General features: G+C 42.9%; 2 protein-coding genes across 3 annotated transcripts in view; one reads left to right on the top strand and one right to left on the bottom strand.

Moving 5' to 3' along the window:
* Positions 1-4130: 4130 nt before the first annotated feature.
* On the bottom strand, positions 4131-6429 carry lsm6 (LSM6 homolog, U6 small nuclear RNA and mRNA degradation associated). The gene is made up of 4 exons (XM_084005755.1): positions 6319-6429; positions 5767-5872; positions 5559-5672; positions 4131-4324 (listed from the first exon to the last, which is right to left on the bottom strand). Exons 1-4 carry the CDS (start codon positions 6424-6426, stop codon positions 4290-4292), a joined length of 363 nt encoding a protein of 120 aa, XP_083861881.1. The 5' UTR covers positions 6427-6429; the 3' UTR covers positions 4131-4289.
* Positions 6430-18826: 12397 nt separating this feature from the next.
* Positions 18827-24784, top strand: part of znf827 (zinc finger protein 827) — a 62693-nt gene continuing 56735 nt past the window's right edge. Inside the window, exon 1 of one of the 2 annotated variants that reach the window (XM_084005727.1) lies at positions 18827-19331. In XM_084005727.1, the coding sequence (XP_083861853.1) occupies positions 19289-19331 (43 nt within the window). In that variant the 5' untranslated portion in view covers positions 18827-19288. The remainder of the gene's footprint in view (positions 19332-24784) is intronic. The other variant, XM_084005728.1, reaches the window with a different exon arrangement.

The raw sequence follows: 24784 nt of genomic DNA, 5'->3' as shown, positions 1-24784 counted from the left end.
CTCTGGACTTCTCGTTCACATTCGCTTAAAAGTTTCAGCAGTTGGCAAACAATCTTACCTCAAAGTCCATTTAGTGTCTGTTCTGATGCTTTCAATAATATCACAAATCAGCTTAAATACTTTGCCAATCAAGTGTTAGGGTTAGGGTTAGTATGTTAAATACCAGAGCAGATAAGTCCTCATGTTTGTGAATTGAGCTGCCTCTTTCATTAAATCACACATACAAATGAAATAATTCTCATTTTTTATATTTTAGGATACAGAAGTTCATCAAGGATGCCTCACTTACAGCCAACCCCGAAGCATGGCCTCTTTTCTATGAACAGGTATTCACAATTAACACAGCTACTACTTTACTCAGACGAGGACCTAACCTATCTGTTTTTTAGCTCTTCCTTTATCTGCAATGATATGTTGTGCTTTCTTTCTTTCGACAAATGTACTTATTGTAAGTCCATTTGGACAAAAGCGTCTGCTAAATGCCTGAAATGAAATGAACAAGTTAATTACAACGCACCAATGACATTGAACGCACAATCAACAAAACAACTTTTAGCCGGTTGAGAAGAATAGCGAGGATGTGCTTTGTGTTCACTTCCACCCGGCTTATTGTGGTGTAAGTGGGTCAGGTCATGGTCAATAATACAATATGGTCATAATCTAGTAAGAGATTTCAACCAAGTGTGTTTCCAAAATAGACCCTTCTGTTGTGGGACAGCTGGAGAGCCCTTTGAGTTGAAGGTTCAAGGACTCACGTGGGCCACGTTACTGTACCATGCAGGACTTTGTCCCTGGCTGTTGTCTGCAAGGCTGTTGCCGTTCGCAGCGTCGGAGCCCGCGTGCAACACATGCAACGCTCTCCGAGTGCAACAATACTGCCCTCCGGCCTCCTGGAGGGTGCCTAATTATTCTCCCCTAGCCTCACCATCTGCATCACTCCGCCATTTGGAGCCGAGATAAATCATGGAAGCCTCTGTCCATGCTGGGAATAGCTTCTTCCAGATAAGAAGGTCAAGGGTCACATTTCTGGCCAAGGTTGACTGTCCTCGGGGCTAAATAAAGAGCCTAGGGGTTGCAGAGCGGCAGAGGCTAGCACAGGCCCTCACACTCAATTAGGATCAAAACAACCGTCAAACCTGAACTTGGATTTAGGTTACTGAGAGACGAGGAAGTGGAGCAGAACGCACGGCAACACATCCTGATATTCTGAAGGCAATAACCAAATCTAACTGGCGGATTATTAGACAAACAAGGAGCGTTCACGTTACGAATCAATAGCAGCTGTTTCCTACATTAGCCAGCCGTCGTCGAGCTCTTTCTGAGGTGTTTGTTTATTCTGCACAAACCTCACAGGACCTCTGACCCAGCCGGTGGAATGTGAGAGCAGAGACACGGTGTGGGAGGTCACAGCCATCATTTACATCCTAAACGCCTGACAAGCTGACAGGCAGAGGTTAGTGCTTGTCAAGTTCACACACATACACAGGACTGCACAGATTCCAAGACGCTGTGCGAAAACAGGTCCTTACTCGCATCTTCACATACAGGCAAGTACGATGTTATGCAATTTCTTTAACTTATTGGGATTTCTTAACAGAGAGACATGGAGGTAAGCAGTACGTTGCATCGTTTTCAGCGTATTTAAGGTGTTTCTGATCTTTTGTCCACCGTATGATTGTGTCTGTGCACACATGATGCATCCGTTCATCGTGTGGCAGTTCACCTTGATACTGCAGAACATGTGCAAGAAGAACAGAAAAAAAGGGAGGAGGAGAAAAATGACTTGAATGTTCCTGATGTGTGGCAAACTCTCAACCCTGGCAAAAACCATTCATATGAAAAGATTCCCTCTGAATAGATTTGCATAGAAAAAGACACATTTGTCCTTGTCCAAATGAGAACATGTTACAGCCAAACATGGGGAATAATCGCTGATTTTCAGGTTGTCCTTGTCATCCTTTGATCCCTTGTGAAAAGGCTAGACAGTCATGCTGCAGTGATCAGTCAGGGTCAAAGTCGTACTCCACTTTCCCTCCCTCCCTCCCTCCATCCTCCCTCCCTCCCCGTGACTGTAGTTTTGTGGCTCTGGCAGCTGGTGGTGCTGTAAGACTTGAGTCTCCTCCTTGCTTTTTCTCCTGTAACAAGGCTGTCACCTATTCTATCCTCCTTTGTCCTCTCCCCTCCATCACTCACCTCCATACGTCAACGCTGAGCCACTGCAGCATCCTCCGTCAGCCCCCTGAGCCAGTCTGCTTCCATGGGGTGAGTGGGGACGAACCAGTGCACAGAACAAAACTACAGCATCAACCCTGTATGACATTTAAAACAAAGAGGGGTTATTTTTCACACCCGTCGTGCACATTATGTCAACGATCTGAAAGAAGGGGGGGAAAAAGGGCTTGAAAAAGGGATTGTGAGGCTAAAATCAATACTCTGATGTTGACATGGGCATGCAAAATGAAAAAGTGAGTGCATCAGTTCAGTGTTTTTCAACCAAAAAAAAAGTGCATGGTTCAATAGCACGATGTCTGCCACTAGGTCATTTGCGTGAATAGTATTAATTGGGTTCTCTGTGAGGCCACACAGCCAGCGGCTCAGTTATGATTCCAGCGGGTAAATATTTGCCAGTACGAGGCGTCACTAGGTGCCATAATGATTCTTTGTGTGTTACTCGGTGTACAATGCGTTTCTGTGTACACATCACTCAGTGCCTATGTCTGCCATTGTGTGTGTGTGTGTGTGTGTGTGTGTGGTGCAGCTCAATCACCCCCCCCAACATTCCCTCTCTACAGCTGCAGCTCGGCAGAATTTGATCAATAACGCGTCCTTCATTCTCAAGTCGGGCCTGACCTTGGCAGCCTTTTGTCTCCTTCCAGGGGCCAGAGTGCGCATGCACAGGTTGGAAAACAAGGCTCTCAAAAATCCACCCTTGGACGGAAAATAATTCCCCTCACTGCCTCCATCGCTACAGCATTCTCATTAAGAGCCTAATGAATCATATATTTATAGCGTTCTTATCTTAGCGTAATGAGGTGATGCCACTTTTGAACTCATTTGCTAAATCACCACAGGCCACACTAAAATGAAATAAACTTCCCATTCTTTGCATATATATATACGCGGCTGCATTCGTTTTCACAGGGAACGGACACGAACAAAGAGCATCTCTGTGCAGATACAGATGACAAAAGGTAAGCTGTGTTTCCTGAGACATTTAACAGCAGTAAAACATGGAAGGCTACTGCAGAGGGGGCGGTGGGTGTTGATCTGACAAATCTGTTTACATGTTAATGCAGCCTGACATAGCCTGCAGGTGGCACCATTTATGGATTGGTCTTGCAGTCACATATTTCTTTCCTGTTATTCGGTGGTGGATATTCAAACGGCCCTTAACTGAAGGATTTTCTTTCAAATGCACATATTAAATTACTCCACAATACCGCATTAAAACAGGCAACCAGTTAGTCATTACGCTGTATGATTTACTCTACTGGAGAACAGTAAAGTTCAGATACCGCTACTTTACTACACTGAGTCATCATGTGGAGCTGTAGGAACACTTTCGGTAACATTACTCATGTTCAAATTGAAAATACGCAACTAAAGTTATTTGTAATAAGTGAGCTTTCCATAGCAATTCAGTTTGTGTGAAACATTGCTTGAACACTTTTTAAATATATGAAAAAATCTGTTCATCAAATTACTTGTAATATAAAGTAAATGCAGGATGGTGAGGACATTTGTACACAGGCCATTCAGTAATGGGTTTCTGCAGGCAAGCCGTATCAAGATCAATTACAAAATTAGCACATTAGTACTGACAAATTACTAAATTATGTTCTAATCCTTTTCAGGCCTCGTGGTAAAACAGTGGTAGATTCGCTTGCTCCGGGGATAAACTGTGAGTGAATGATGATAGCCACAAAATGCCTAATTTTATTCCTCTGGCAGCGGAGAAGCTTCATATATATTCAAGAATTGAATCACACGATATGAACGACAACGCCGCACAGGAACGACAATCTTTCTCAAAATGAGGCCTGTTGAATGTTTACAAATGAGAACCTTTTTTATCATTTTTCTCGTGATGTTAACACCAAATATGTAAAGAATATTCATCAAGTCAGACGTGAATCAAACTCAGGATTTATTAACGTATTCCACCTTTTACAAAAACAAACATTCTTCAGGACTTCACAGAACCAAAAACATAGGATAGCTGTCCACTGACACGTCAAACACTAAAATAAAATTGGAAAAAAATCCAAAAGCCAACAGAAACATCTTTACTACGCTTTCCTCTTCTGGGTGCTGATGTAAAGGACTGTGGAGAAAGAGGGAAAAGTAAGAAAAAACATTAAAAGGTTTTACTGAGCAACACATTGACATCTCAGAGCAATCTGAAATCTATTGACACATCATTTCTTGTTTTGTGGTCTTTCGATGTATCTGCTTTTCAGATATAAAGGCTACTCTGAGGCCAGCAGTGGACCAGCAACAAAAGTCCACTGCAACTGTGCATTCAAATGGAATTGATAGTTGGCTTGTGAATACAATGTTCTTACAGTTGACTCTTCTCGCCCAGCGCTGTTTGCAGCCACTCCACACTCCACTTCCCATGGTACACCACAAATAAATTCTCTGTGGGAAACGCTGACCCACTGACGCAGATCTCATTGTGAAAAAAAAAAGAGTCACATTTCTCATCCGAGAGATAAGTAGACATCATTCTGGCTGGTTGGGGGTGGAGGTCAGGCAAAGCAGTCGGGTAAATCAATTGTTACTTATACCTAAATCCACTTATCAACCTGATGTTTTGACTAAAATAGACCCATATTTAGCAGCTTGCCCTTTTATTACACTGAGGCCTTCACTTGCCAGCATGACTCATATTCAAGAGGAATCATACGGCACATGGCTGGTGGAAGGAAAACTCTAGACATTCGCTCTGACTGTTGAGGTGAATACCTAATGGATCATATGAATGCAATAAAATAAAAGCATTTAACAAAACAATTTGGAGCTAATGCTTTAAGCTTTTGGCATTATCCGTATTCCATTAAAAAGGGACAGTTCATACTTGAACAAAAATATATATTTCTCTGCATTATGACTGTAGAGCTTTATGTTGTCACTTAAACTGTTTTGTTAACTAATTGAAGCTTTATAAAATATAGTTCCTGGGATATCTCTGCCCACAAGGCCCTTAGACTGAGCTAAGCATATCCATATTTAAAAAGGGGTACTTTTAAACTCCAAAAATGAAATCTAAAGGATAAATGTTTAGATTTCACACAGGAACACTTAATTAGGAGGGACTTTTTCAATTTCATTAGTCAAACCATGTTTTTTCTACTTGACAAGTCAAAAAAAGCCCTCCACATCTACAATATTTCCTCTGTTGCCAGACCTCGCCTGCTGTAATCTCAGTCTCTCATTTTGGCTTGTATAAAGTTTTATACACATGTAATTATGCAGAGATCTGTGCACCGCCTCAAGTATTTAAGAAAAATAATACCTAGAAATTGAGGATGTCATTATAAATTGGAGGATCTTACCATTGTTCCCTCTTAGGAAAGCATCTCCATACTTGTTCTTGAGCTGCCCATTGACGTACTCCTCAGTCTGCTCTATGGCGATGTTCATGTAACCATCCAGACAGGCCAGCACACCTGCAGACACATCACACACACGCAGTGTTTGGTTAGTGAGACCTTTTGAATTAATTCACGCAGAGAAAAACAAGTGGATGATGAGGTGCATTACCTCTATAATCGACACCCGAGTTCAGTTTGACCACCACAGGTCTCCCAATTATCTGCTTCAGAAAGTCGCTTGGGGTTTGCTTCCTCAGACTCATCTTGACTGTGATCTGAAAGGTTTGAACATAGACTGTAAGAAAGGTTAGATGTAACGGTCGCAGTTTTATTGATCAACTAGCTACATTAGCATCACGCCAGCTAACTCGGCTCGACGCCGTTCTAACGAACAGAAGGGTCTTATTTACAACGCGTTTCGAGTGTAGCTGTGCGTAGTGATGTTTCATAGTTGACCAAATATTAATGTAGCAGCATATAGTGGGTTGATATTTAGCTCAATGCTGCGTGGACATGTAGCGTAAGTTGCTAGCTAACGGTGTAGCTAACACGCTAACCGCCTCCTTTTCAATGAATTTGCTTACAATAATAGTGCGAGGGGAACGTCAACCTTGTAAGTACATTATATACGTTTATTTGAATCGAAACGTAAAGCACACCGAGACGTTTATATGTCATAACGCGTGCCAGTAGCTACACAGTTTGGTAGCATCTCACTTACCCGATGGACGTTCTCCAAACGATTGTATTTGGCATGGACCGCAGATTGGCCAATCAGAGGAGCGCACTGTACGGCGCCCGGGTGAGGACAAAAACCTAAAGAGCGCATTAGTTCAGTTTAATGTGAGGTGAAAACTGGACACAAAAACAGCAGAGAGACACGACAGGGAGTGAGAGTTTGACATTTTCCACTGTGTTTAAGACACATTTGTAGTCAACAGATCACCAATATGCATCACAGTCACAAGCAGATTAAACATTTAGGCATGTTTCTGATTAAATGAGTGGCCATATTATCATATTAAGTTCACTACTTGATTCTGAAATATTCTTATTTAGTATTTGTATAAATAGTCTGAGCTAACAGCACTATAATCTCAGCTCCAGATGGACATATCTTCAGGAAAATCCACCATAGCAATCTGTTCCTCTTGGTGTTTTCTAATTTGGCAGTGTGTTTCATATTTCAGAATTTATGGTAATTTCAGCTCAAAACAACAACCAAATCAAATCCATTTAATCAAATAAAAAATGGTCTAATAAAGAATGGAAATATTGACAAAAATGCCATTGCTATTATGATCACAGCGTTATCTTGATAAAAAATGACATGATAAAAAAACATCAAGTTAAAATTAATTCTATTAACACAATAAAATATTTGACAATAATGCAAAGTGGCAGATTTCTTTTAAATAGAAATATGAACCACAACCCAATTTTCTTGTACAACTTTAAGATGTAGAGATGAAGATAATATGATTCATTTGAAATGTATTTAATATAATTTATTAAATGCTTTACCTCTTTACTATTGTTCTTTTTTTTTATGAGTGTAATTAAAATCAAGCAACCTAAAGTTTTCAAATCTTTCCATTGTCATTCTGCTGCGGCCGGGTTGTGTTGTGAAGGATAAGAGAAAGTCTACAATCTGATAAAACTCTGGCTGCTGGGTGCATGACCCAAACACTGCACAGCTTGGAAGGTACAAGAAAAATGTTGCGGGGGCAAAATAGGGATGAAATGGTGAGGTGAAAGATAGAAGAGGACAGAGGGAGGGAGGATGTGCCAGTACGTGGAGAGAGAGAGAGAGAGAGAGAGAGAGAGAGAGAGAGAGAGAGAGAGAGAGAGGGATTGTGAGAGGTGGAATCATAAAGTACCTCTTGTGTATCTAGACAGGTTGCTTGTTAGCAGGGCATGGCTAGCCCTGTGGAGGCTAGAGGTTAATTTGGTATCTGCTGCTGTGTTAAACTAAGGTCAGTACTACAAGTCCTTAAGTCATAAACAAGAGTGGTTAAGAGCCATGTATACACCTAGGCACCAGTTAATGAATATTCAATGAAGATTTTTTTTTCTCCCTTGTCCCCGGTTCCCTTCATTGTTTCTCACTTTGAAGGAAATTTTTTAGAAAGAAAAAAGATCCCGGTTTATCTCGTCAAAAATGACCTCTGTGCACATTTACTCGTCCTTTGTTATAATAGATGCTTTAGTTGTAATAGAAAGATTATTTTTTGCTATTTGAAATGTCTCATTATGCAGTTCTGTCCCTGAATGCACTGAACGCAACCAGCCATAATTGAATTACATAATACAATAAAAACAAATAATGTAATAATAATAATGTGAACCGTTTCCCCCCCTGCCAGATCATAAAGTTTGTGCTCAAAATAAAAGTTAAACTTATGACCAAGGCTACGTTCTCATTGGTAGATCTTTTCATATGCAGCTTGGTAAGTGGGCAGCAAATGAGAAAATACACTTGAACCAAGCAATCCCGGACCACGGCAGCATCCAGGGGCCCCGCGATAAATGTGTTTTGTAACCTGTGGAAAAGGATGGATAATAATTCAGTTTAGATGGGGGTTAATCATAAACAATGACACTGAAATCATTGTCATCATCCCATTTTACCACAGATCATATGTCAACAATGGTAGCCACGCATGCCACATACATTATTTAGAATTAAAGTGTGTAGGTAGTAGACCTTTAAAATGCCAATCCTTTACTACATGCACGCATTTAAATACATAAGCATTAGTGGGATTTGTTTTTGCTTCTACCTCTGACCCATCTGATGGCTGACAGTATTTCAAATAAATTATTTAACAATTAACGATAGATGTAATATAATATTACTGGTAATTTAGGTATTACTGGTAATTATGTAGATTTACATTTATACCAATAAATGTCCTCTAAAGATCAGTTTACAACTTTACAGGTGTTTTTATATAGCAGTCTTTCCTGTTTTGTGTTGAATTGCTTCTTTTTGTTGTTGTCTTAATGTATTATAATGCTGTATTAGTAATCATCAGGCAAACAAAGTTATTGTTTGTAAAACAGCTTTAACTTGTTTATTTTTTAGCTGCTGTACTTTATAGCTCAAATGACTGTGTTTAATGTGAATGAGGTCGCTTGTAGTGAAAAACCCCACCGAGAACTATTATCCCACTCTGCAGTTTATCGCAGCTTTACGGAGCATGTCGGCGTCTTTTAGCTCATTGTTTTTGGTTTACAGCACACAACTTAACTGTTTTGGTTCAGTCTCACTGCTCGTGTAAGCATTGTTTCCAGCAGACGCATGCAGCTTAGAAGCAGTTAGAGAAACTGGTGAACATTGTGGAGCATTTAGAAGAGTCTGAGTTTTCCCCCAGGAGGTGGTTGAGACCAAAAACAGAGATAAAAGAAAGGGATTCATCAGTTGGCCGGAAACCAACTCCAAATGAATGATAATGTTACTCCATAAAAGTGCTGTGCTCACAGCTTGTTACCAGGTGTGATGCCTGTCATTTTCAGGACTTAGTCATTTTTTAAATATTATATATTCAGTATGTTTGCCAGAAGTAAAACAAAAGCTAACTCTACGGCTGAATGAGAACGAGTACGCAACAAGGCTGTAAAGGCAGACTAGTTGTACTTATTAGCAACCGCCTTTTGAAGACATGTAAAAGCTCAACATTCACACGTGGGAAATATTACTAACAAAATGATAAAATCTCTGAAGCTTGTATAATCCACGGACCTTATTTTTTAAAAAAACATTGACTTTGAGATGAGGGAACCGGTAGTGAAAAAAGACTAAATGATTTCTAAAAATATTTTTATCTGTAGCAGTAGTAGTATGGGCAGCAGCAGTAATGGTATGACATAAGGTTTATTAGAAGTGTCATAATAATGAGTAATTGCCCTATTTCATTGCTCACAAATGATATCATTATTAGTGGTATCAGTTCCTTTCTTCAGCCCGGCTCATCAGCTCTATGAGGCCAAAATTCTTAAACAGCGAGTGACTTTTCTTAAAAAGAATACTCCAATCAAGCAGTTTGAGAGTGGGCGCCACAGCAGCGCTGTCAATCGAGAGGAGAATGCCATCTCCAAACCCTGTAAGCCCAAGGGCGGTCTAGTGAAATAGAAAGATTATGGTGAAAGGAGGTGCTATTGTAGGTGGGAAATGGGGAACTGGACCAAAGGAGGCAGGGGCTTGAGGTGAGCCGGAATGGTGGCACAACCCTCTTGTATCCTAAAGCAATATGCAGGATGGGGGTGGAGGTGGGGTCGGCTGTACGGGATGAGCTGAGAGTCTAGACTGCATTGACCCTTCTGAAGCCAGTTTTCTCTTCAGGTCAAGCTTGATATGGAGAAGATAATGGAAAAGCTTGGGGGAGTTTTCAAATAAAAAACAGATTGGTAGACAGAGTGTCCCTGTTCTTGCTTCTATGTAATCCCCGACTGTATGGAGGTAATAGCTTGGAAGTGATGGGAAACCTTTCTCCCATCAAAAAGGGCCCAGGAAACCTCAGCTGCATGGCTGGATGCTCGGATCTGTTGCCTTTGTGGCACCAAGGGTTGTTTTAAATGGCTGCCTTTTTCAAAACTCTTGTGACTCCTACCATGCCGGGTCATGTGAGTGTAGGCGCTCACCGAAACAGGTGGTTCCACATCCATCCACTCTTCATCCTCAGTACTGAATCCCTTCGTCATAGGCTGTAATTGTGCAGTAAAGAAAATGTCAAACCAGTGGTCTATTACCCACAGGGTGCATCGAGTGTCCCTGTGCTTTGGGTTTTGCTCCTTATTACGTCTCTGCCAATGACACATCGCTCAACATCCCCTTAATGACTCAGCTCTGAGCAATGACAGTTGACACGGGTTGGCTGCCCGGCAGCCCCATGCTGAGAGAAGGAGGTGGCGCGAGGCAGATGAGGTGGGATGTAATCTCTCCCTGTAATTTGGAGGAAATCCACAGAGCAGCTCACAGTCAAAATGAAAGCCTTCATCTCCTGTCTCTCTACAGCCACCAAGCTCCACTGCTTTCAAAAGCCTGAAAAGAGAGGTTCAGAGAAGCAATTCTCTCTGGTTGGCGTCCCCCAGGGGTTAGTTCTGGGACCATCTCAAATCAGCAAGAGCCCTGGAGCCATGTTCTTTCCCCAAGGAGTCGTACGGCAGACAGACAGTCAGACTGCCCGTCTTGTGCTATATGGCCCAGGCGCAGCCAGCCGGCACAACTCTCCTGAGATCCTCCTTAGTGGAAAGAGAGCTCAGAGGAGCTTGTGCTGCTTGTATCTGGCTGTCTGTCTGTCTTTCTATCTGACACCCTCTCATGTCACCTTATCCTCTCTCACTTACCTTTAATATCTCAATCTGAGGGAGGCAGGGGATGCATTTAAAGCTCCACGTCCAGTGTTCCTTTTTTCTTTTCTTTTTGCTCCATGGAAGAAAAAAAAGAGCATTAAACAAACTGTAAACCATTTTTTTATTAACAATATAAAAGGCCTGTGTGGGTATGTTTGCCTCAAAGCGTTGTGTTATGAAAAGAAATGCGTGCACAGTAACTAATAATTACGCTTTGTTAACCTCAGCATGCTTTATTGTCTTGACTGTCTTGAGTGACAGTCAATTTCACGAGAAAATTTGGCTTCAGCCGTGAGCAGATCGCCCAGTTTGATCACTTTATCACACAACACTATCCTACCAAGTTGTCAAAGAGACACTGTAGTGGTTTTCGCTTGATAGATGGTGAATGGTGCTTACACAAGGAGCCACTCCAGTGCGCCCATAAATATGCATCGTGACATTTGGAACAAAGCCGCACATCCTCTCTTTCCTGATGAGCTCTGCCTGCATACTATAACATATTGCCATACTGTCACACCTTGTGTTTCATAGCCAATCTCTCTGTTCATCAACTTGGCAGATAACCTCTAGATGCTGACAGATGATACGGGGGATGGCATTAGGGCTCCATTGTATGCAAAACCAGGAAGTGAATTTCCAACAGGCATGCTCATTCCATTAATGAATAATTAATCTTTATTATTTCGCGATGTATGTAACGTGTGGTTGTATGAATATTTTTTTTTAAAAGGTTGCATTGTGTTTTTTTTTTAAGCATTGATCTTGTTCTCCAGATGGTCGAAAAAACATCGATCAAATTTCTCAGCTGATGGACAACAGGTCAGAAGCAAAGACATGATCTCACGTTGGCAGACCGTAGTCTGTTAGGGCAAGTGCAACACAAAGCGGCCTGTTCTCACTGAACACATAACTGGCCTCTTTCTCCAAACACCTCATTGCTTTAGAAAGGAATAAATATCCAAGACAGCCAGGAGCAGTTCCTTTCAAATCCCACACACACGCATATCTCCCCCTCTCTCTCTCTCTCTCTCTCTCTCTCTCTCTCCTCCATGTCTCCCTCTCCTTTTCTCTCTCTCTCTCTCCCTCTCCTTCTCTCCTTCTCTCTCGCTCTCTGTCATTTGACCAGCAGTGCTTCCTGCCACTGAGGACCTGTGACTCATCAGCCAGAATACAGCAGCGTTCTCTTGCCCACCCTCTTGAATATTCATAGAAATAAGAGGACTCAAGCTCAGACACATCCATCTTGTATTCATCCACGTTTATATATATATATATATATATATAGGAAGTGTGTGTTAGGGGGGGTTACAAGTAGTACGAGATAACTAAATGGGTGTTGTGGGAGAGGGGGCGTGGGGAAGGGGAGGGGGGCTGTTTTACACTAATTTCTTTATCCCTTTCACAGGAGTGCCATGTTACAAGAGAATTCCTGAGGCGAGCCAATGGCCCGATAAATCTGCCGGAGCCTCTCTCTCAATTTGTCTCCGTGGAATGTCAGCTGGCAAGCGCCCAGATACTGAGAACCTCTTTTCACAATGCGCCAATCCAACAGACGAGATCCCATGTTGGAGCTACAGTGCAAGGGACTGGCATGGATAAATTGCCACGTGCCTTATCTGGGTCTCTTTATGTCTTAACTGTCTGAGGTCTTGCTCCTCGCGCGGCCCTCCCGAAGGCCACTTCCTCCCGGACCCCGGCGGTTAACCCGAGCGGCTGAGTGGGTGACATTGACAAAATGCAGGTGTCACCGAGAGAGGAACCTGTGATATGACACAGATGCCGCGTCAACCCGTCTCACTCCATGTGACCCGCGGTGTGAACAGAAATTGTCCTGTTTGGTGTCGTTTGTCACTGTGCGGCGCAGTCTCCCACATAGCTCGGTCCAGGTGGTGGAATGGCAGAGTGGGAGAACAGACCATGTTTGTGTGAAGATGCAACAACTATCTCTCTCTTTTTCTTTCTCTCTCGTTCCCGCCCTCCCTCCTCTCTTCAAACAGACTGCTGTAGCACTCTTTGTACTCTATTTAAAGGTTGTAGGTTAGCAAACAAGAAGATGCCTTCCCACCTGTACCCCCCAAATGAGTCACAAGCCATGAATGAATTCATGCACTTTTTTATGTACATTTGCAGGAGAGAAAAAAGACATCCTGTATATATGCACAGATGGATATGAGTGGGGAGTTCTTCCTTCCCAATTGAGATATCAAGTTTTGAATCACTGACTATATAAATAATGCTGCTGGAATTAAGTTTTAGTAGAAGGTTTTATCAATTGTATTATTCATGTAATCGCGTTTGCTTAACATTAGGAGCTATCAAATGATGCGGGACAAAAAGAAAAACTTGAATGAACAACACCCTATCCTCTACAACCATTTCAACACAGCCAACCACACAAGCGTATTTAAGGGGTTCATGTTACTGCATGACAGTTGGCATGACTGTAAAAAAAAGCCCCGTGCCAAGTGGAGCTGCCAATGCTCAGCATGGCTGGTTTTAATATTTTAATGTGTTTCATTACAACAGTATGGGCCAGATAGCCCCTCTGACGTCCAGACAATGTCTGCAAATGAACAAGATTACATGACAAGCCCTGAATGACAGAGCTTTTCCACTGCTGCCTACCCTAGCCACTTATCTGATGGTAGCCTAGCAACAGATCCCTGACCTGGCTTTGACCTCCACCCGATAAGGTCAACACCTGAAGGCTCTCTCATTGGAGGGCTGGCTGAGGGAGAGGTGGAGCTTGGGGATGTAGGGAGACAAAGGACTCACAGAGCAAGGGCAGCCTCCTCTGCATAGAGTTCCCTGCTTCCTGCTGACAAAAAAATGTTTGGACAAAAGCATGCCAGACCTCTTAACCAGGGTTTGTTATACCTGTGTGTGTGCGTGTGCGATGTGTGTGTCCAATCATAAAAGGCTGGTAAAAAAAAAAAAAAAAAAAAATGAAAGTACTTGCCAGTACAGTGTCCCCCGTAGCAAATTCAGACAGCAGTGCCTCATTTTTACACAGGGTCAAACATGTTTCCTCCCTGAGCGCAGCATCAATGAGAGGGATGGAAAAAAAAAAACAGCAACTGTAACTGTTCATAATGAAAACTATTGTGGTGACAAACAGAAGGGACACGTTATGAAAGAGGTGCTGAATGTGAAATTAATCGACCAGAGCAGCCCGCCCTGATCGACGTCCCCACTTCTCTTGTCATTCGTGCTCGCGTCGCATACAAATCTACACTCGGGGTTTTTTAACGGCAGTGATATGGAAGTTAATCCAAATTGTGATCGTGGCAATATCCTATTAGACCATGGCAATAAAATCAAGCTGAGACTGGTAACGCATTACAGATATCCGAACATGTTCAGCACGCTCCGTTGCGATACGGAGTGACATTAATCAGCGGGGGTACACACACATGGAGGGCGTAAAACAAACATGCAAATCATAGACACAGATGTGCACGAAGGCCGAAGGCGCGGCTCAAATGAACACACGTTCTGAGTGGTGAAGGGCTCTTTCATTTGATATTATTTTAAAAGGCATAAAGAATTTATCACTGGCCTTTTGCTCGATAAATTCAGGCAAGAAAAAAAGATAGTCAAGCAGCCAAGGGCAGGAGGGTGGGCATTTGAATAGCTGTTTTGAATAACACTTTTTGTGATTATTATATTCTATATTATAATAATTTTTGCTCACACAGCCTCTGGGATTAAAAAAAACGATTTAGAGGAAGCTCGCAGACAGTTTTACTGTCCTAGTGCTTTGTGACTTTCTGTAAAAAAAAAAAAAGAAGTACTGCAAATCAGTATGCAAACTGCCTGAATAGTGTTTTTAGAGCTGTGTGGCACTAATCAGTGCACCACTTCCTTTCTGTTTTTATTCAGATTTGAGTTGGCTGCATTTGATCCGTGCATATCTCTTTCTTTCTGTGGTGCATATTGGCGTTGGCACTGCGGGGATTATCATTCAGCCTGTCAGGTTTGGCACCGCTAAAATAACTCTTGTCCCTGTGTGGAAGGACCTTTGCTTCCCTCCAAGGCTTTTTTGCAAGACCTCTGCCCCAGTTCACCCAGGCCAACCTAGACTCCTCCTCCTCTCTGTGTGTGTGTGTGTGTGTGTGTGTTTGTCTTCTTACTGTGGGGAAACTGTTGAAGGTCAAAGAGCAGGAAGTTGGCCACCTGCCTCTGTCACTTTAGTAAAAGTAGTATAGAGCAGAGAGAGGAAGTGGTAGCAGGAGAGCAACACATGACAGAAAGAGAAAGTAGGTCTATCCTGTCAGAGTGTGTCCAGGCTTTTGTCCGACTGAATTTACAAGAAGGTCACATGGGTTACAGCGTAATGATCCTTAAACAAGTTTTTAAAAAATCACTGCCATTGAAGTCACATCCTCTAAAATCCCCAGCACTCTCTGATGTTGTTGTGTTTTTTTGTTGTTGACCTCTTGTGAAGTTGATCTGATCTACAGACTTTATGTCTGATTAAAGAAAACGACTGCCACAGGCTTTTTGAGTTTCCCTCGGACCGCCGCTGAATAACCTACAGGGATCTCTCCGCTGGTATTTGCTAGAGGCGACAACCCTTCTAGCTCCCTGCGTTAAATGTGCCAACCCGAGGACGAGAGCGTAGAAGGCCAGAGGGCAAAAAGGGTGTGAACCACCTGCTTCTGTCACACTGTCAGGATGAAGGCGAACGAGTGCAAATAGGGTGAAGTGTGTGCGTGTGTGTGTGTGTGTGTGCGTGTGGTTGGGGATATTGTGTAGGAGTGGGGGGACAGGTGGCACGGCGGACAGCACTGGCACAAGCCACCCCAGGATTTATCACTCAGCGACAGTCACGGCTGGGCAGGGGACAGATGTTTCTGTTTACCCCAGGGCAACATCTGACTGGCCGTGCCTAACGTTAGCCCAACCAAGCCTCGCCCGCACAGCACAGGACGGGGGGAACCACGGCAACGGAGGGGAGGCAGGAACTGAGAGATACTGGAGAATGTTCAGTTTGCCCCCAAGGCACATGAGCAAGTTAGCTGATTTTCTCTCCAGTCTGCTCCATCCTTCCCGCCGAAGCACCTGAAACTCATTTAGCCCCCACTAACTGTTGTACCACTATAGGGAACCATTTTAATAAGTAGTAATAATGCCTGACAATATGAGCCATTTTTTTTTTCAAAGCGGGGGGGAAACCTGAGCCAGGTTATTGGTGAGGGGAAACCATTCTTATCGACTTTGAGTACGTTCTATATGTTTACCTTGTTAGATAAGCAGAGCACAAATGCACAGCACTTATTGTGCCTTTATTTGAGGGCTCTTTTGTATATGTGTGTGTATAAGCGCACACTGTTCCAGCCGGGAAATTTGAGCGGCATCACTGGTAATAAAGCTGGAGCACTCTTCCCCCGGAGCTATGAGAAATGACCTTTAGGTTCAACCCTGAGTGAGGTCATGTCAGCGTTGCCATGGCTACTATCAGCAGACTGTCCTGTTGCCAGCATTACCTCAGCTGCCTGGCATTGTCAGGGTCAGAGAACAGGCTGTGACCTCCCCCATAGTGACCAAACTACAACTGGGGACGAAAACACACCTCAAGACCAACACTAATAAACCAGTGAAGATTATTTTGTCTTCATGAAAACGTTTAGTGGAAGTTATGGCACTAGATGCAGAAGTTATTTTTTTTTTTTGCATCTGGAATAAGTCAGCCGAGTAAATGAAGTCTGATATTATATGGAGTTTTCTGTCATTAATCACCGCTAATGTGGTGTAATAAGCAACGGGATGATACACTGAGTAAGCTTTAGCACTGATTAGGCCATCCAGCAGGGCCATTTTCAGCTTCCCTAGGATTGTTAATATGAAATTTGTGGGCATAAACATCTCAGAAATCTAGAGACCCCACAAGAACAACAACATTCATCAGCAGATTCATCAAGACTTACAAACCAGAGCTGCTGCATAACAATGATTTAGTGAAATATTAAAAATGTTGCTGGCACTGCAATACATGTTATGGACCCGGTAACCGAACCAGAAACTCAGTCAGCTTTTCCATCTTTCCTGTATTTCTGTGCACCAGCATCACAAACACATATGTTGGACAAACTGTTCAATTTAGAACTCCTCGGAGTTGAATGTGTAACCAGCAGAGCTATAGTACATATCTGAGTACTTCTTTTCCCTGAGGTACTTAGTGAAATCATCCAGAGGTCTTGCCATATGTATATTTGTGCTGACAGAAACACAATGTGCAAGAAATGCAAAAAGCCGTCTCCCCTCGTAGCAGCTTGTCCACTCTGTGGTCGGAGCGGCGAGACTATCCATCTGCAGGTGAAGGTGAGAAACACAGCTGTCACGCACGCACAAACACAAACGCGTCCACTCAAGTCTATTAAGATTGTAATGTAAACCATTATAATATTCAGTATCACAACCCGGCATTATCCTCCCCGCAAATGGAAAAGAAGAAAAAAAACAAACAACTAATGGGATGTCTTAATAATTTCACGGAGGAGATGCAATAATATATAACTGTTTTCTATTTGTGGAACATGTTTGTCCACTCTCCTTCCTGATAGGCCCCGTTTAATCATGTTGTTCTGTTTCCTAATTAGCAGAAATGCAAAGTGTCTTTGTCACCTGTGGACAGCCAAGAGGGCTAATTTGGGCTTTTCACTAATTGCCACGGTAACGAGCCTCCTGCGCCTCCACTGGGGGGGTGGGGGGGTGGGTGGAAGGCATCGCAGGAGGAGGACTGGAGGATGGAAAGATGGAGGGATGGAGGGATGAAGACACAGCTCTCCTCACACGCGGGCCGAGGTGTGAAAGAACGCGGCGGGCCAACAGAACGCAGCCTGGAGGAGTCCAACAGCAGGGAGTGGGGGACAGCCTGCGCTGTGAAAAAGCCCCAACACCCAGCTGAGCGGGAGGAGGATTCAGCTCTGGCCAGTTTTGGTCCCTCAACTTTGATGAGGAGATGACTACATTTGGGTTAGATAAGGTGTTGGACATTTTCTCTGACACTGACACCTGTTATGGTCCCCCACCTGATTTGTTACTGGTTCACATTCAACTGATTCTTTTAATAGACAAATTCTAGGTTTAACTCAGCAGGCAGTTTTTAAATGAGCAGCTTGACATGCATGAATGTGAGGTGAGGAGATGGAGGGGGAGGAGATGATAGAAATAAACCAAATTAAAATATGAGGTGTTTGATAATGAATGTTTTTTATTATTATTATTATTCATTATTCTACAATTGAAGTTGCAGCTTTCGGTTGTTTTTCTTCATGCAACTTTTATATAGTAGAAATGGCAGACTAGTAGAAACTTTCTCAGGAGGAAGAGTGGGTATAATAAAATTAAGGTTTGAAATGTATCTTTCATAATATAAATACCCTGGATATACTATAATAATACCAATATATATATTTTAAAAAATAAAGTATTGTTGGTATTACAATTACATAGCAATAAATATGTAATACGTTTGAAAAAATCACGGTGTAAAGTTATAAGTCATCCAGTCAATATAAGCCCTTCTAAAATGCTATTAAAGCATTTAAATAGTCACCATGCTGCAGTTGGAATACTTATCTTTTAATTAAAATATAGATTTGGTCATAGCGGTCCATTGTCTGTGATGCTAAAGCGAGCTGGGTCCATGTTTAACACGCGTCTGCGTTGTGGGTCTCATCACATGGACGCGTACATTCATACCGGAATAATTCGCATTATCGCATAAATCATGATCGTCACTCACCATTACAGCTACTATTTCGAAGGGAATTAAATTCATTCCGTTAACGTGATTCGACTCGATCAATAAGGTCTGTCTGCTGATTTGTACCCTTTTTTTTTTTTTTTTTTCTTCATCTTCTTCTTTTTTTTTTTTTTTTCCAAATACATTTTCTTTTCAGCACCCTGAAAGCTTGGGGGCACCTTGTCCGTCCGCTGCTCTCTCGGGGGCGAGCTCCTCGAATGTGAGCGTGCGCGCAAAGAGCATGTTTGAGTGTGTGTGCGCGCGCGAGTGAGTGAGTGTGTGCGCGCGTGTGCGTCTGCTCTGCTGTTGCTGCCCTTTGATCCCTGCATTAGTGTTAGTTAGGGGCTCGGAGACACACTTGCACCGAGAGCAGCCATAGTCAAGACACAGGCAACAACAACAGCGGCACCTCCTCCGCCTGTGTGTTCCCGTCCCCCCCCCCCCAACAATACACTTTAAACCGAGCAAAGCCAGGTGCACGACCAAGTCCCTGCCATCACTGGCGCCTCCAGTCTCAATGGGAAAAACCTTTTTTCTTCTTATCCCCAAACAAGGACGAGAATGTGACTAAAAACGGGGGAAAATGCCAAGGAGGAAGCAGGAGCAACCCAAGCGCCTGCCTTCACGTAAGTCGTTCACTCGATTTGTTCCATTTTAACGGCTCTCCGTGTGTTTTGCGCAGTAGTTTAGGGTTAAAGAGGTGAAACAGACAAAAGACTCGGCGTAGGTTATTTCTCCCCTTTTTTTTTTTTTAGGTCCGAGCGAGGCAGCCATGTTGTTGGCGATGGGCAACGTTAGCTAGGCAGTTGAGTGGATAAATGATACGTGGCTTTTTATTAAGAGTACAATCGATAGAGGTCCGGTTCCGCTAAAGGTTGCGGTCAGTAGGCATACGTGTTGTGTGTGTGTGTGTGTGTGTGTGTGTGTGAGGGAATAACGGCCGAGCCTTTTCGGTAACGTGTTCGCCTCTTGCTAGGTCGCTTTTCGGGTAGAAAGGGGAGGATCTGGGAGTCTGGCTGCAATAAAATGAAGGGTCAGTCGGATCAGACGAGCCGGAGTCTGGCTCCCGATCCCCCCGTGTTCTTAGTTAGCTTCAGCGCTATCTAGCACCGCTCGCTAAACTTCCATTTCCTCGGCTGTAAAACGTGTAACTTTCGCCTCAGTTTTTTTTTTCTTCTTTTTTTTTTGCTGCCGAATTTTGTTCGCGTTTGTTTTGTCGTCGACTTTAAAAAAAAAAAAGTGTGTGTAGTTGTTAGATTTTTTTTTTTTACCCTCCCCATGCCAATATATTATTTTTTGTACCCCTCCCAGTCTGCATGCAGGCTATGTCAGAGCCACGGTCGGTCACCTGAAGTTCAGGCTTTTTTTTTTCTTCTTCTCCCCCCCCCCCCCTCTTCCCTTTTTGCAGCCATTCATTGCAGACAGACTCCGATCAATAACGCGGTTCAGAAAAGGGGAAACGACAGTTCTGCTCCGCTAACGTTACTCGAAATAAACTGCCGCGTCGCAGCAGGAAAACCCCTATTATTGTGAACCCCCTGCTGTAGTCGGACCCTGGTTAGGGAAGGTGTGTTTTACTTTAAGTACGTTTGACCCCTCTCTATCTTTGGATATTCGCATTGTGTGTGCCTTTTTTTATCAGTTCTCAGGGGGGGGAAAAAGAAAGAAAACGCTGCAGTTACACCCCGCGGCCACTAGGGGATCGCTCAGACGGCGGCGGGCCAATGACAGCGACTATTAAAGGAAATATCCGAGATGTGACATTTTCTGCTCTTGATCATTTCTGCTCGATGCACGCTTAAGCAAACGGCTCAGTTAGTCATATTTTGGTATGCAAATGCAATGAATAATTGAGTGATTCATCTTTAAATCAACAACGACTTGATACATTTAGCTCATGACACCGTCTTCTTCATTTCTTAAATGTCAGACCGAGCCAGCTGTTCATCATAGCCAGCAGTCATTTAAAAAAATAAAAAGAGGGGAAAAAAAGGCACTTTTAAAGTGTCTCTTTGACTCTGTTTGCTTGCATAGTTAAACCTTTTTTTAATTCCAAAGGGTTTTGAGGAAGCTCCCGCCGCACCTGTTTAATAACAGTTTAATTCATCTGACATATTTAATCAAATGTACGTAACAGAATTATCATCCCCGCAGCTTCACACGATATACACAGATACTGCTTTTTTGTGTGTTGTTGTTGTAATATTCACTGATCTGCTGCTCAGATGTTTGACCTAGGGTTGAACTTGGGAAAACGGCAGCGTTTGGCTGGGAGGCATAGAGGTGGGGACTGGGTGACAGTACTGTGTGTGTGTGTGTGTGTGTGTGTGTGTGTGACAGGGAGGTAGGCAGTGGACAGTGATATGCTGCATAAGGAGAACGTAAGCTGTATGGTTGAACTGCACAGAACAGGGTCATGATATACTGTGCAGTGTAATCATGAAGTGCATGCTGTTTTCAGGCCCTGAAACAGGGAGCCTCCTCCTGAATTTCACTTTTAGTTCATACACTAGCTTGTGATTGGATGAAGAATACCATATGGCTTATAGTTTGATAAGTTGTACTTTTATTTTCTTCCAAATTAGAAAACAAGTGTGTTGTTTAATCTGCATTGAGGTACAGGGCTCGACACTAACTTTTAAAAGTGGTTGCCAGACTGGCAACCAGACATCGGCGTTTAGTTGCTGAAACTGAAAATATGCTTCTCATTTTCTAGTCGTCCTTAAAGTGGTTGCCACTGATGGCGGCCAAGGAACAAGAATCGGATGCCAGTTTCTTAAAATGGTTGCCAATGGCTACCCGTTTCTGTCCAGCCCTGCGTGAACGGGGACGTATACTCTTGTTTTTGACTCGATATAGCAAACTTGAAATATAGAAGACACAAAATCACGTTTCAGCACCTACTGTAGTTGCCCAACTTGGGAAATGGCAATTAATTGCCCATTCCAACACTGAAATGTACATTGGGGTTTAATTTTTACGACTAGAATTTTAAGTAGTTTATAGTGATTCAACTATTTATGGAAAGACTTATTTAGTTTCAAATGTAAAATAATTAATAGGCTAAACCAGTTTGATTGTGACTTAAAAAAATTTACATATTAGGAAAAACAGTGAGATCTAACAATTAAAATGCATGAGGTTGTGTTTACTGAAGCTGTACCCACGCGGCATCCTCATTATACTCCCTGGATCAGTCAAACATGAAGTTCAGTATTCTGCCTTTTGGGCAAGGAGACCAAACGGAAGCCCATGTCAACCTTCAATTAAGCCGCTTTGTAATTGGTCTGGAATAAAAATACCCTCCGCCCACATATCTGAAATCATGTACTGTACTCCTGTGTAGGCAATGTACTGGAGCGCCGCTGTGCCTGTGTTCCCGGGTTTAAATGAAAGCCTTCACTGGTTTAGCAATTGTTTCCCTCCGCAGTCAACAAACTGTCACTGGGAAGCATGAATTTGTCAGAAGCTTTTTGCGCTTTGTTTTGGATCTTCCCACTCCAGAATGGAAGTGTCACCTCGTGCCATTCGCTGTCAGTCTGTGTGTTTTCATTATTCAGTCCAACAACACCCCGGTGGTGTGCCAGCCAACGAGCACAATATCGAGCTTCAAATCTCTTCATCTGTGGTGAAAAAGGGCAAGCTAATACACTGGCTTTAATGCTGGAGGTGCTTTATCTTAGTGCAGACCCAGATATATGGGTTGTGTAGCCCCAGCGTGCACCGTCTTATTGTCTGTGATGCAGCTTGTGTGTGGAGACTATTCTTTAAGTGTGTGTGTGTGTGTGCACACGCGCACGCATGTGAGAGTGAACAGTGCGTTTGTGTTTGTGTGTACGGGTACATAAGCTGGCTATGGAGGTCACCGTACAGTATGGCGCCTTCACTCTGACAAGTAAACATGACCTTTGGTGCCACAATGAAAACCGCCATTCTTTATGACCTTGCAGTGTGTTATTGTTTGTGTAATTTCCACCGCCTTATTATTGCACTCTTTAAAGTTAGCCTTAGTGTAAATAAGATTCACTGTTTTGTGTTTCTGACTTTGAAAAAAGACGACATTGAATTAGTCAGAAGGCTTGAATAATCAGAATAGTTTTTTGAATCCAAATAAATGTACATTTAGCTGTTCATTAGCTCAAACCTTTCAACACTTCTCAAGTCTTTCAACGTAAATGGGTGAGTATGTGAAGAATATAGGCTGAGAGAGTCCATGTTAAAGGGAGCACAACCTTAAGTGTATTGGGAGGGACGTTCGTATTCTTCTTACCAATCCACTGGTAATCCACATTTGAGATGGATTTTTTTCTTTACATTTCTAGACGGATATTAGCTCCTCCTCGTCAGCCAATAGCTGACTGACTGGGTGGCTCTCTACCTTACCGTAATGGCGGGTCACTGGCTCCCTTCCACTTGCTATGATTATAATGACCTTGGTGGGGCTGGGGCTCGAAAAACATTGGATTAAGAGGAGAGGAAAATTAAAGGAGGTTTCCATTTCGCTCTTGGCATAACATTTGTGGGGAATTTCTGCCAAGAAGCCCGTACCTCACCACCGCCACTGCGTCCCCCACCCCCCACTAGGAGTTGATGGGGCTTGGGTGCTCTGGCGGTGTCGGGCGAGTGGAGCTCAAGCGAGTAATGATACACAGGCTTTAACTTAGAAATGAATTAAAGGGCAGGGGAAAGGTGGTGGACGCGTTGCTCGCCATATACAGTCACAGAGAGCAGAGAAACCGGATTTTACTCAACACTCAGTCGCCAAACTGTACCGTCTTTTGGGTTTTGCTCGATAATGAATAAAAACACTGATGTGAATAAACTGGTTGTTGGATTAAATTAACCTTGTTTGCCACTCTAGACAATTTGCAAGGCACATAAGCAGCAGGGGCTGGTTTATCATCATGTGACTGATACATCTCAGGTTTAATAGAACTTAAATACAAATTCTTCTTTGTTTTTGTTGAAGCTCTCTGTGGCTCTGTACTCTGTTACCCAAGAATACGATGAAATAGGAATTTCCTCAGGTTTGCCTCTTTCACATATCCGTTGAATAATTCATTTGAATTTGAGTGCCCGCTTATTTTACGTAGCACCTTGTCGTGTCACTGTAGAACTGTTGCCTTGGAAATTGAGCATCGGCGGAGATCTTTGTGTAGTTGTGAGTGTCACAGCTACGTTTGACATTTATTAAGTTATCATTTGGGACCTCCTGAGTACACTCATACCAATGGGCGTCCTTGGGTTTCATGAAAGGCGCTATATAAATTCAATTATTATTATTATTATAACGGAAAAGTATGTTGTATATCTGGGTCCGGTACTTCGTTGTTTTACTCTAGCCAGATTTTCACCACGCGTCCCAGGAAATTAAAATTCAAGGATCATTTATTTATCAGTTTATCATCAGTATGCTACACGGGGATGCACAATGAAATGCATCCGAGACCTTCTCATAACTGTCATATCCGCGTTGTTTCCAAAGGCATCTTCTTGAGATGTCATAGCCTCAGAGAACTTTCTCGCCTCTAATAAATCCCAGCTAGATAATAAAGTCGGATTATTTCCACCAGTCAGTAAAATGTGATTCTTATGTCAGGAGTTTGAAAATTCACAACTGTTGTTTTGTAGAGGTGGTCACAGTATGTGAGTGTGCCCCGGGAGTTGAATAAGTGCAGTCTGTCTTGTCAGAATTTCTTTGATGGTGTGCTAGTTGTGTGGCAAAAGGAATGGAGAAGCCAAAGCTCGGAGACCCTCTTGTTCTGTGTACATCTTCTGTTTCGGAGCATTAGGATTCCTGGTGAATTATAGCAACCCACAGCAACAAGTAGTGGATCAGGTGTCAAAACCTGTGTCTGTTTTGTTCTACCCATGATAGCGGAAATTATTTGGGATATTGGGTTTTATTATATAAGATGAACGTGACTCCCAGCCCGAAATAGCTGTTCTTATCTTGTTCCATAAACCACACAAATGTTGCTGATAAGAATAGGTTTGAGGTCACTCGAGGGGAGACCTGAGTGTTTAATAATTTAGCAACACAAGTGTGTTTTCAGTAGAAGAGCTGGTCGTGTGTTAA

This window comes from Eutrigla gurnardus, assembly GCF_963514095.1.
Source record: "Eutrigla gurnardus genome assembly, chromosome: 3".
Lineage (NCBI taxonomy): Eukaryota > Metazoa > Chordata > Actinopteri > Perciformes > Triglidae > Eutrigla > Eutrigla gurnardus.
This window is presented reverse-complemented; position numbering and strand designations above follow the sequence as displayed.

What these genes read in the sequence shown, in the direction of transcription:
- lsm6 (XM_084005755.1), bottom strand. Translation starts at nt 6,426, where the DNA reads ATGCGCTCTTTAGGTTTTTGTCCTCACCCGGGCGCCGTACAGTGCGCT. An exon ending in GTTTGGAGAACGTCCATCGG is followed by an intron (nt 5,873 to 6,318) that starts GTAAGTGAGATG and finishes CAAACCTTTCAG; the next exon opens with ATCACAGTCAAGATGAGTCT. An exon ending in CTCGGGTGTCGATTATAGAG is followed by an intron (nt 5,673 to 5,766) that starts GTAATGCACCTC and finishes ATGTGTCTGCAG; the next exon opens with GTGTGCTGGCCTGTCTGGAT.